Raw genomic sequence first — 12,224 nt, forward strand, 5'->3', positions numbered from 1 at the left:
ATCTACCTAAGGCATTAACACACACATCCAAGCAACTGTGCCTGAGACCAGACCTCCTGACAGGTCTGAGATGAAATCCTTCCTGCTGCTGTTAGAAGCAAATTGCTTTGTGTTTAAATAGCTCCCAAGCAGCTTTTCATCTGCCATGTCCTGCACGGTGCCAATGCACTGGGGCTCTGCAGGGCACTCTGAGAAAATGGATGCCCTGTGTGTTGGCCGGGCTTCCCAAGCCTCCTGCAATGGGTTCAGATGCGCTTTACCCTGTAGCAGAGCTCTCTAGTCAGCTACGCCACAGCACGGGCACTGTGCAGACTCTGTCCAGCGCCAGCAGAGAGATGCTCGGAAAGAAAGCAGCAACACAGATCGCCCAAACAACCCCCAGCTCCAGTGTGGAGGAGATGTGGTCTGCTGCTTCTCTACTTCTCCTCCCTCACATCTAGAGGTTGCTGTCTTGGATAAAATTGGTTGTGATTTCATGGGAGAGCTCTGAGACCTGTGAGAGCAGGGGCCGGAGCCCACAGGGCTGCCCTAGCTTCCTGTTGCGCTGGGGAGGCGGTACACGGTGGTAACAAGGCAGCCAGAAATCTGCAAGCCCACAGCCTGCCTGGTATCTCGCTGCCTCCAACTGTCCCTGAAACTCCTCGCTTGCTCTCCTGCTCCACAAGAGCAGTGGGACCATTTCTGACCTATGGCTACATGGGCCTACCATTACCCCCCCATAGGCCATGCAATTTCCACTCACCATCCTCTTTCCACAGTGGGAGACCACAGACATTCTTGCACATGGCCACGAAGCTGTAGAAGTACTTCTCCAGGCTCTCATCTGTCTTCTTCTCCAGTCGAGAGATGGCTCGGAACTGGGCCCAGTCAAAGATCTTTTTCTCCTGGTCATAGATAACCCCAAAGGAGGAGACCGTGCGGTAGAAATCAGCCTGCTCCCTCCTGGTCCACCTGTGGTGCAGGGAGGAGACATGAACACCACTGAGACACGTTCTGGTGCCAGTATGGGCAAGGCACCAGGCAGAGAGGCTCAGAGAGGACTATCTAGTTACTGCCCACCAGTTTTTGGGGAGCTGCCAGGAGGAGCACAACAGGGAGATCACCACAACCTGAGATCCTCTGCCTTATGGCGCATAGTGAGGAGGAACGAAGGCCACGGGCCCTCTGGCTCTTGGCTCACTGTTGAAAAAACACTCTTGGCTGTTTGAAAAAACACTAAGTGCAGCTCCTGGCTGTGCTGCCGATGGGGCACAGGCTCCAGCAGCTTCTGTGGAGGCACAAACCTATCTCACCTACTTGCTTCCTGCCACATCGAGTTGTCTCACCACCTCCATGGAAAGGCCAACTCCCTGTACCAGGAATTAGAAAGGAAGGTCCTGCAGACCCAGCTCTCATCCAGCCTCTTCCAGAGGGAAACTGGGACTGGGATTCGTTGCCGTAAGGGTCCCAGTAACACCATCCACCCTGCTGACTCCTGTGGACTCCTGGGTGCCAGGGGTGGGTGTCACCCCCTTTCCACTGAAGGAAAGCAGCCATGGTGATGGGGGGGTTCAGTTACAGCACTGTTAGAGCACAACTTTCACCCTGGCTTGGACTCTCTGAGCTTTCAGCTCGTGGGGATCACTCAAAGGAATGATCCAGGACAGAGATGGTGAAGAGCGTCCTGGGCAAATACAGCCCCAGGCAAACAGAGCACAGAGAAACAGGCCACAGAGAACAGACCAGGGTGCAAACTACAGGGCAAGCGCAGGAGCAGGTCACGGCAGAGAAAAGTGAGTGCTGTAGGCTGAAGAAAGCTTAAAGTCAAATCTCAGCTCCTCTGAATTGCAGCTCTGAGCCAGCACCAGCAAGCAGCTGGGACACGTCAAGGGAGAGCAGACACAGCACTCCCCAACTAACCAAAATACACCTAGACCAGCATTTCCACCCCTGCTCCCAGGGGCCGTGAGCCCCCTGCAGTGATATTTCATTCCAAAAGGGAGAATAACAAGAGGAAAGTTAATAAAAAAATCAATGATCCAAATCAAAGAGCCCAACAGGGAGTTTGTTGAAAGGCCTCAAATTAAAGGCTGGTTGGAAACTGCCTAGGACACTCTGTAAGGACACTCAAAAATAAAAAGCCCACAGAATTAAAGAGCAGGAAATACCAGACTGCTGTGGTGTCCACAGCACAACCACTGATGCCCCCACCTTGAACAGGGGACAGTACAACTGGAAGAGGTCCAGAGGAAGGGGAGAGGGAAGATCAGTGGGCTGGAGCAGCTTCCATACAAGGAGGCCGTGAACAGAGAGCACAGGGCAGCACAGATACCAAGTGGTTACGTGGGTTCCTGCAAGGGGGACAGGTTCACAGGAGACAAAGCCATGAGGACTGCTAACCACAGAGAGCCCCTGCAGCTCAGGAAGTCCCACAGCTGTGCACTGGGGACTGGCAGTGATGGAGGCAGCACCACCCTGCTGCACACCCTCCCCGGTTTCTTTAGAGAGCCACGCAGGGTGCCAGGATGGTCCCACCATCCTTCCACTTACTGGGACACCAATGAAATGGGAGCACACCGCAACCAGGATATGCCACCATTGGGCTCCCGAGGCCATGAGCAGGAGGCTAATGCAGCGGCGTGAGAGCCACGAGGGTCAGAAAGGCTACACACATGGGCTGTGACAGCGCTCATCTGTCAACCCTTCATCCACGGTGTGTCCCAAGTGCACAACACTGCTCAGAAGCACCTGCTCTGCTGGGGCTGTGTGCGATCCCTGGCCCAGCAGATGCTGGATTTGACCCTGAAGAGCTGTCCCCTCGCTTCTTTCCACCATGTCACCAGCTGCTACCCACAAACTACAGTGGAGGCTGCTCTCCGGCTGGGCTGGCTGCCAGAGCCACAAGGCTCCCTCGCGGCTGGGAGCAGCATTCCCTGCCCAACAAGGACCCACGTGCCTCCGTCACACAGGCAGCTGGCTGCACGGACAGCCATGGTGACATTTACCTGGGTAAATCCAGGGGGGCAAGGATTTCAACTGGCCTAAATCAGCTTTGGAAAGGACCCTCTGCTGCATTACCTTTTCTGCATTTCTTTGTTCACTGAGTCCATCTCAGAGGCTCTCCTGAACATCTCGTCCTGCAGCCAGTATCCATGGTTACCAGGCACCAGCATCTCGGCACGGGGAGGCAGCTCTTTGCGGTTGCAGCGCTGGTAGACGGTGACGAGCCTCCGCAGTCTGGCTGTGAGGGCAGATGAGACAGGCCAGCAGGATCTGTCTGAGTCGGAGCCATCCTGGGCTTCAAACATCAGCAAGGACATTAGTATTTAATGAACACTCAAAGCCACAGGTTCCACATCCCTCCGGCCAGCTCCCAGAGCTCCCTCTCACCTTCCCTCTCCCATGGGGGACATAAGGGATCACAGTCATGAGTGGGGGGCTGTGGTGACCATCCCTGGGCCTCCGCAGTCCAAAAGCTGCTGGCTCACAGCCTCACCATGTCTAATCTTCCTTCAGAGAGAGCCCAGAGGCAGAGATCGGGGTAGGAATGATGGCTCCAGGCCAGGCCATGTGTGGGAGAGGACTGCTGCTCCCTGCTCAGCAGTGGGAGCATGGCATCCGCCAGCATGGCATCCGCCAGCACTGCCCACTGCAGAGACCCTGCACGCTCATCTCATGCAGGCAACTGCATGGACAAGGGCAGGCTAATGGCTTCTAGTCACCCCTGGCTGGCTTTGGCTGGAAACACTCTTTTTTGGGACCCTGGCTGCCCTGCCACAGGGCCCATCCCTGGGTCACGCATGACTCTGCACGGGAGGGCCCCTAACAGGAGCCTGCCCAGGTTAAGATACCTCACGCACTAACACAGAGCAGCATGTCCCTCCCACCCAGCAGCGCCTGCCTCTGTGCCGTGCCAGCCCCTGTGAAGCCACATGCCATGCTGCGGGAGATACGGCCTCACCTGCCGCTGGCTCGTCCTGCTTCTCACCGGCTTCACCCACCCCAGCAGCCATGATGTCCTGCAGAAGGAAACCATCAGAGAAGGCTCTCCAGCCCCACACAGAAACCCCCGTGCCGCAGCCCACCCGGCCCTGGCAGGGTACGGGGTGGCAGGACGGGCAGGTCCACGTGTCCTGTGCCCTCGGGCTGCAGTCACTGGCTGCCCTCAGCACACGGGATCAGAGCAGCATGGACAGGGGAGGTGGCAGCTCAGAGGGGCAGTGCTGTCCATTTTGGGCCTGGAGGGGTGGTCCACCACAGTGACACAGGCTGTAGTGCCACTGACCAGGACAGTAGCAGTGCGACAGCCTCTGCTGCTCAAATGAACCTTGCACCCTCCCATGCTGCCTCGTTTACTGCTCTTCCTCTCCCCCAGGGCCATTTCTTTTGGGACACCCCCAACTCCTTTGCCCGCCCCACGTGGCTCCTGAAGCCGAGTGCGAGAGCCAGCACCCCTGGCCATCAGCTCCCCATGAGGTGGATGCTGCCCAGGTCCGCAGAAAACACACAGAGCCCACAGCAGAAGCTGTGCTCCAGCGAGCAGAGACGACGCAGACAGCGTGGGGCAGAGCCCATGCACAGTGCAGCAGAACTGGCACAGAGCAGGGTCACCGGCAGTGCTGGTTCCTCCGTGCCCCGCAGCAGAGCTGACGGCGCTAAGCCTGCAGCGCAGGGTGGGAGGGCAGGCCTGGCAGCAGCAGACATGCATCGATCACCGTGAATCCCACTCACCTCCTGCTTTGGCAGCCCCTCCAGCTTTTCTCCACCGCTCTCTTCCTTTTCCATGCTGCCCCTGGGTAAGAGAGTGAATTAGTCCCTGGTAGTGGCAGCACAGCCCCCTTGGCTGTGCCAGTTGTCGGCAGGAGGGAGCAGAGAATTGGTGCTCATGCCATCCCTCTGCCTTGTACTGGGAGCCAGCTCCCACCTGCCTTCCCCCCTGCCCGCTGTGCTCAGATGCATGGTCTGCTTCCTTCCCTCTCCCTATGCACAGCTCACCCCACAGCACTGCCCCACTGCTAACATGGCCCCCAGGAGTGAGCCAGACAGCCCCCGAGAGCTTGGCTCCATCCCCTGCCCACCTTTCGGCAGCGTCGTGGGCCCCGTCGCTGACGCCCTGCTCCGCAGAGAGCAGCTTCTCGTCTGGCATGCCCACCTTCTCCAGAAAGCACAGCGCCGGGTCCGCCCGCATGGCATTGTACCTCTCGTAACCTGCCAACCGCCATGGGCCATCAGAAAGGAGAAAGACGGCACAAAGCCAGGCCTGAGCCTGGTTCAGGCGAACCTCCTGCTCTGTGGGATACAGCTCCCCACCTGGCTTTCACACTCTCTGTCTGTGCTGCTGTGAGAGCAATTCTCACCCCCAGAAATTCAGAACACTTTCCCAAAAGCTGCTAATTGCTCTGCAGCCCCTGGGCAGCGGGCAAAGAGAAAGGTCAGCCTTTCCATCCCAGCAGGCAGCCCTGCCTGGTAGGCAGCGCAGCACCCGGAGAGCTGTGCACAGCACCCGTGGCAGGTTGCAGCTGGGCGCAAACAGCCCTGTGGCTCCTGGAAGCTGCAGGGGGACTTCATGACAAGGCTGGGGATGCCAGGATAGGCTCTGTGCCTTCCTCCTCGCCCTCACGTGGCAACTGCATGCTGCTCCCGGCAAACCAGAGGAGTCTGCCACGAGACTGGGCACAGCAGTGTGCCTGCCCCACCACCCGAATGAGCTGGCAGCGCCGCAGCTGGCAGCTCATGGGGAGAGCTGCCTTGGCCCTGTGTGGCTATGGTGCATGGCCGCAGCTCTGCCCCCTCGCACTGACGTGAATGTCCCCTCCAGGTACCGGAGCTCTGGCCAGGTGCTCCACTTGGGTCCCTCTCACGCACTGGCACCCACCAGACAAGCTGGGTACACACCGTGCTTGAAGACGCCGATGAGCAGGGATTTATCGGCTTCGGCATTCCACCAGTCCACTGGGATCTCCACGTAGTCAATGTCTGGCAGCAGCACGTCCAGCTCCCTGTGGCAGACAAGGTATGAACGCCCCTCTCCCAGCCTCACCAGACACTGGAGCGCACTGGGTACTGCTGGGCAGGGGCAGGGGGAGACAGGAGGCATCACCCACTGGCTTGGGGACAGCTAATGAATGCAAGGCTGGCCTGGGGCCTTGCCATGGCCTGGTGTGCACATCTCCCTGGGGTCAGAGAGCTGGAGCCTTGGCTCCACCGCAACCCACTGCCTTCCACATCGTCTTTCTCCAGAGATGGGGAGGCTGCACAGCCCCTCTCCCCTCCCACCCAAGCAACACCAGAGGACTGGAGATCCTAACTGATCTGAACAGCATCTCTTGGGGGAAACCACTTCAAACCTACCAGCCCCAAAAGAATAGAACATCTGGTGGGGTGGGCTGCAACATCCCCTCCGCACAGACTCATGCTGATGGAGCTGTGCTGGGGAAGGCAGCAGCCTCTGCTCTAGGAAATTAAGCTCAGCATATCACACTTCTCTCTGAAGCACTGAGAGCTGAGTCTTTGCAGGAAGATCAGGAGCTGGCAGGCTGCAGGCTCAGTGGCATTAACAGAGCCTGTCAGCCCCCTTGTCCTCAGTGCTGGGAAGGGACTACAGGCCACAGCGATGGGGCATGCTCTGCTCTGAGGCCTGGCCCTGGGAACCAGGCACAGTCTCTCTCCAATCCCACTTTGGATTAAAGGCCAGTTTGTCAGGCAGCATGTGGAGACATTTTCCTGCAGGCTGCAGGGTGTCCCTGAGTGTCCTCACCACCCCCCCAGGCTGGTGCTGCAGCCTCAGAGCTGCCTCAACAGGGCTGCCACGGCCACGGTCCCTGCTCAGGCAGAGCTGCCATCTAAGGATGAAGTTTTGCCTGAGCAAGACCTAGGGATTTGACCACAGGGTCTGACTCGCCCAGAGCCGCAGTGAGCCCAGACCTGGCTGGGCTGGATGGCTGTGGCAGTGCTCGAGCGCTGCCACCACCTCCCCGAGAAGCATCGCAGGGGTTCACCGTAAGGTCCCTACCTGGCAGGGGTCCCCTCGAAGGCTTTGTCTGCGGCCTCCCCCAGCACTTCAGCCTTCAGGTAGTAGAGCATTCGCACCCGCAGCAGAACCCTGTCCCAGGGCAGCAGAGAGGAACATACGCTAGCACGCAGGTGCTCAGATGCCAGCCTAGGGCCTGGCCCAATGGCCCTCGCCAGAGCATTTGCAGGGGGATGCTCTGAGGGTCAGCAAGGCCAGAGAAACCTGCTCGACACCGTGTTTCCCCATGTGGGAGGACCCACCTCCTCAAAGCAGGACACGCACCGGCCATGCGGTGTCCTGCCACAGTGCCCAGCCCTGCGATCTGCTGGGACCCTGCAGCCAGAGGTTTGCTGCTCAGGGCATGGCTCCCGTTAGCTGGAGGAGCATCCGAGAGCGGTCCAGCAGCCGGAGCATGGTGATCCTGCATGGGCTGTGAGCCTTTTGCAGCTCCCTCCCACCCTCCCCATGCTAAAGGCCCTCAGCCTACGGTCTACATGAGCTGACATGGGCTCCTGCACTCACTTGTTGCAGTGCTGTTTGAGGTGCTTCTTGTAGCTGTCGTCATGCAGGACGACCTCGGGGTTGCAGGTGGCGAGCCAGTCCGCATTCTTTATCTCGGGAAGCAGCATCTGGTTTTTCGTCTTCTTCCCCTTCCTGCCTCTGGGCACCGGTGCTGACAAGCCTGTAACAGCAAGTGGCAGCCAGTGAGCACCGTGGGCACTGTGGGCCAGACCAGGCATGGCCTCGAGGCATCTCTGGCCCTGCGGTGCACAGGCAGGGCAGCAGAGCCAGGGAGCTGGAGGAGGCCGTGCAAAGCTCCTGGCTGCAGGTCGGCAAGCCAGGGTAGGGGAAGTTCACGGGGTAAACGCAGAGCATGGGAGGCTCCGTCTCCAAGAAAAACTTGGGGATCGCCACAGAAACTGAAGTGCTGTGAGTTCTCAGTGCAATGCTGAGCCCAAAGGATAACATGGCCCCTTGATGTACAAAAATATCACAGAGAAGCATGGAAGGGACCTTGGTCCTGTGCACGGCTCTTAGAGCCTTACTTGGACACTACAGCCAGCTCTGAATTTCACCCTATGGGGTAAACACAGTGATTTGGGACAAGAGTTCAAACAAGAGTCTCCCAAATGATCAAAGACCAGAAGACAATCCTGATGATCTGATCTGTAAGGGTTGTTTCCTGTTCCATGCATCAGGAGGAGGGCTGCGTGGCAACCAGATCACTGCAGGGGGCATTTAACTTGGCAAAGATAACGAAGTGAAAAGGAACGCAGTGTCGTCTGGCTGACAAAGATAAAATGAGATCCAGTGGCTGGAGCTGAAAATTAAACACATTTTCAACCTTGAAATAAGATGCGAGTTCACAGCAGAACATGGGAACAACTCCTGGTGGGGTCACTATTGTTTGGAGTCTTCTGAGAGGGATGAGCTGCCTCCCTGGGCAGCCGCTTCTGAGGCAGGGTCCTGCAGATGTCCTCTCCTGCCTATGTGTGTGAAAGGGAAAGAAGTGTCTCAGCAGTCCCGTCCCATCCGTCTGGTCTTGTGACACCAGGGAAGAAGAGAGAGTGTCACCGTGTCCTCAACCCCTGCACAAAGTCTGCAGCTCCACGACAGGACAAGGGCTCCAGCCTAGGTGGCTGCTGGAGGCCTGCAGTGGGCACCAGGGCTCCTGTCCCCAGCACTGAATTGGCCTGACGAACTCTGGGCAAACGCTGCTTCCTCAGCACCTTGACCTCTTCCAGGACGGAAGGCAGGACGGGGCTGGATCAGAGCAGAGGTCTGAGCTGCTGCCCACGTGCTATGCTCGCCCCTTGTAGTCCCGTGGATATGGGATTGAGAAGGAACAGCCCCAGGATGCACTAGCAAGGGCTGGAGGTTGCTGTTGTTTTTCTGCACATCAAGGAGGCCCGGAGCATGTCTTGCCTGGTCAGCTCTCTGCAAATATGAGTGGTACCTCAGGCTCCTTGGCGAGCCACAGCAGCACCTGCCGCGTGGCTGCTCCTGAGGTTAGGCTAGATGGTTTTGTTGTTCCTCTGGCCAAGACCACATGGAGGTTTCACAGGTGGGAAAAGCCATTCTGAAGAACTGATGGAGAAGCTCCTGGTTGCTTCCCTCTGCTAAATATCCAATTTTAGTGCTGCTCTCGCACTAAAGCATTCCTGACCCTCCACTGAAACCGCAGCTTGTTCGTTACTTGGCATATCTAAATCAAGCCCATTCATATCGACCAGTTTGTTTCTTACTCTTGCTCTGCTCCCCACAGGGCTCTCGAGTCCAGTCCCAGCACCGCTCTGGGCACGGCTGTGTGGCAAGGGCAGCAGGCAGCACTGCCAGACTGGCTCACATTGTAGGTGATTGGAGTAACTTAAGGAAGCCACTGAAGGCCACATGCTCGGACCGCACACTGTAAAGCCAGTTGGACATTTCCAGACAGAAGGAAATGGTGATGTCGGGTTTTAAGCACCAAGTAACACGCAGCATGCTGTCGGCGCTCAGCGACAGCACCACTCCAGAACAGCCTTCCTTGTGCTCCACCACCTTGAAACAGGAGCCCCACGTTTCAGCCTGGCTCCCTGATGCCAAAAGCAGGCTGGAGACTCCCAGCCTCCTCGTTACTCACCTTGCACCACAGATCACAAGTGCACAACAAGCAGCACACAGCCGTGGGGCCCTGACCACCCCGAGGGAGCGCCGTGGCCTCCCCCAGCTGGCCCTCCCAGCCCAACTCACCTGTCCTGAAAGCCGCAGGTCGCAGGCGCTGTGCTGCTAGGTCAGCGCAGAGTCCTCTGACACAGAACGGGCAGTGACCAAGTGTCCCAGGCCACAACCTTCCAGCTGATCCAAGGAGCCAGCACCGGCTCTGTCTTCATATCATTAAAGACAAAAGCCACAGCGGCTGCACAATGCTGTTTGCATGGTGGGCTCTATTTGCTGTGCTGCTCCAGCCCCAAGGGATGCCTACAGAGAGCAGATGCTGCACTGCAGGCAAGGGGGTGAATCTGCAGTGCCCCACTGCCCAGGCAGAGTCAGCGACAGTGGGAGAGCAGGGCTGGGGAACGCTCTGGGTGGCCTGTCTGAAGCTGAGGATACACTGGAAACCTCCACCCAACAGAATGCAGGTGCAACTACAAATTGGACATGTGGTGTGATATGTGGACCTCACACACACTGGAAAATAAGCGTACGAGTGCTCTGAACAGGGAGGGCACAGCCAAACCTGAGATAAAGGGTCCTGCTAGATGGAGTGAGAGAAGGCAGCATCACCTGGGTAGGATTCTGCATTGCAGAGGTCTCGGGACAAACCAACACTGCACCTCCACCCATCAGGGCAGGTACTGCAGACCAGTATGTCTGGGACAAGAACCATGATGAGAGGAGACACAAGCTGGTGACCTGGGGTGAGATGGCTGGACAGACTGCACCACTAGCTTCCCCGGCGCAGCCACGAGTGCCATGCCTGGCAGTCTCAGCTGTTGGCGTTAGCGCTGGGGCTGCCAACAGGCACAGGTAGGGTCCCTTGCACAACGATCCATGCCGTGTCCTGTGATGCCCTGAGGAGCAGCCAGGCACGTCTACGCTCATAGAATATGCACCCTCACACCTATCACACCCAATGTGTTCATACGATCACCAGCACCCCACAAGCTCACTGCCCGGTGTCTCCCCGCATGGGGGAACCCTGACAGTATTCACAGGCCAGAGAAAACCTAGCAGCGCCCATTTGAGAGTAGGATGGCATCTCTGCTCCCACCACAAGGCGCTCTCTGCACCAGCCATGGCACTGGGAGCCAGGAAACAGCCTCCCCCACCCAGCCAGCCCCTGCTGCTGGCTCTGAGGGTCAGTGTGGAGGTCAGTCCCATGGCAGCCACTTTCTCTGTGCAGGGAGAGTCACGGTGCTCAAGCACAACTGCTTGCTGACTGTTTCAATCAGCTCTGCTTTGACTTCTGCAGCCTCGGTCCCATAGGCTGGCACAGTGGCGACGGGTACAGGTGCAATGGCAGAGAGAACACGCAATACCTGAGTGATTCTGCAGAGCCTGGTTCTGGCCATCCTTCGTCGGTGTGATGAGATCCCAGATAAAACTCTTAATCTTCTCATCCCCTTTGTAGTGTTTGACGCAATAGACCAGCAAGGCCCGACAAATCATCTCCATGTCCTTCTCATTCAGGTGCCACTTGAACCGCCCATGGGTCAGGATATCTTTCCAGCGTCCCCAGCTGGAACAGCAGGAACACAGACAGAGTAAACACTCCTGTGCAACTAGAGACCTCGCCGGCACCTCTCTCCAGGAGCTCGCTCAGGGGCACGGCCCTGCCAGCTCCCCTGGATAGGGGTGTTCTGCCCCCACATTACGGGAGCAGAGAGGGGGAGAGGTTTGCCCAGGACTGAACAGGGCAGAGGCAGGAGCAGACTCTGGAAGCGTCAACTGCCAGCTCATGATTTGCCCGCCCTAACTCTCCTTCCGTCCCAAATGTTCACTTAGAGCCCAGGTCCCACCAGGGAGGTCACTGCTGGAAGGAGGGGACACTGCAAGCAGGATGGACAGAAGCTGGCTGGGGCAGCCAGTGGCCCATGTGCGTGCTGGGGCAGCTGGAGGCTGTGGCTGTGCTCTCCGGGAGCGGGTGAGACTCACCCGAATATGAGCAGGTTCTTCTCCACACGGAAGCACTCAGCCCGCAGGTACCGCCGTGTCTTCTCGTTGAAGCGCCGTGAGCGCGTGGGTCGCTCATCCGAGTCACTGTCCAGCTCGGAGAACTCCATCAGCTCGTCCTCTTCGAAGGAGTTGTAGTGTTTGGTTTGCTTCCGCACCCGGGGCCTGTCGATGACCAGGCTCTCCTATGAGGGGCAGAGAGGAGAACGTGCTCAGGTATGGGCAGAAATACCTGCCTTCCATCAGGGCACAGTATGTCCTCTTCTCCACACTGCCACCCTGCTCTGCTCATGCCTCTGGTTCCCAACCTGCCAGCTCCATAGCTAGCCATCACCTTCCCACTGGGATACCTGCTCCAAATTACCTGCATGCGGCTCTGCCCGCACACATGAGACAATTCCTGGCCAGCACAAAATTCAGCCTGAACGATGGCAGGCTGAAAATCAGGCCCTCTGGGTTCAAACTGCTGACAACCAGCAGCTGATTCAGCTCTGAATCATACTCCCAGCCCTCCCAGCACCACCTGCGCTGAGCGCTGTGCTGGAGGCAGTGTAATTTCTGTACTGGGGGGGATGGG

General features: G+C 57.9%; 1 protein-coding gene across 7 annotated transcripts in view; it reads right to left on the reverse strand.

The window, feature by feature from the left end:
• The window catches only part of CHD6 (chromodomain helicase DNA binding protein 6), a 94,860-nt gene that overhangs the window by 13,907 nt on the left and 68,729 nt on the right, over positions 1-12,224 (reverse strand). For all 7 annotated transcript variants that reach the window (XM_076352311.1, XM_076352314.1, XM_076352310.1 and 4 more), the window contains 10 exons: positions 11,630-11,832; positions 11,014-11,213; positions 7,514-7,673; positions 6,992-7,081; positions 5,875-5,978; positions 5,058-5,187; positions 4,711-4,771; positions 3,941-3,998; positions 3,058-3,277; positions 743-951 (listed from right to left, as the gene is read on the reverse strand). In XM_076352311.1, the coding sequence (XP_076208426.1) occupies positions 743-951; positions 3,058-3,277; positions 3,941-3,998; positions 4,711-4,771; positions 5,058-5,187; positions 5,875-5,978; positions 6,992-7,081; positions 7,514-7,673; positions 11,014-11,213; positions 11,630-11,832 (1,435 nt within the window). The remainder of the gene's footprint in view (positions 1-742; positions 952-3,057; positions 3,278-3,940; positions 3,999-4,710; positions 4,772-5,057; positions 5,188-5,874; positions 5,979-6,991; positions 7,082-7,513; positions 7,674-11,013; positions 11,214-11,629; positions 11,833-12,224) is intronic.

This window comes from Aptenodytes patagonicus, chromosome 14 (genome assembly GCF_965638725.1).
Source record: "Aptenodytes patagonicus chromosome 14, bAptPat1.pri.cur, whole genome shotgun sequence".
Classification (NCBI taxonomy): domain Eukaryota; kingdom Metazoa; phylum Chordata; class Aves; order Sphenisciformes; family Spheniscidae; genus Aptenodytes; species Aptenodytes patagonicus.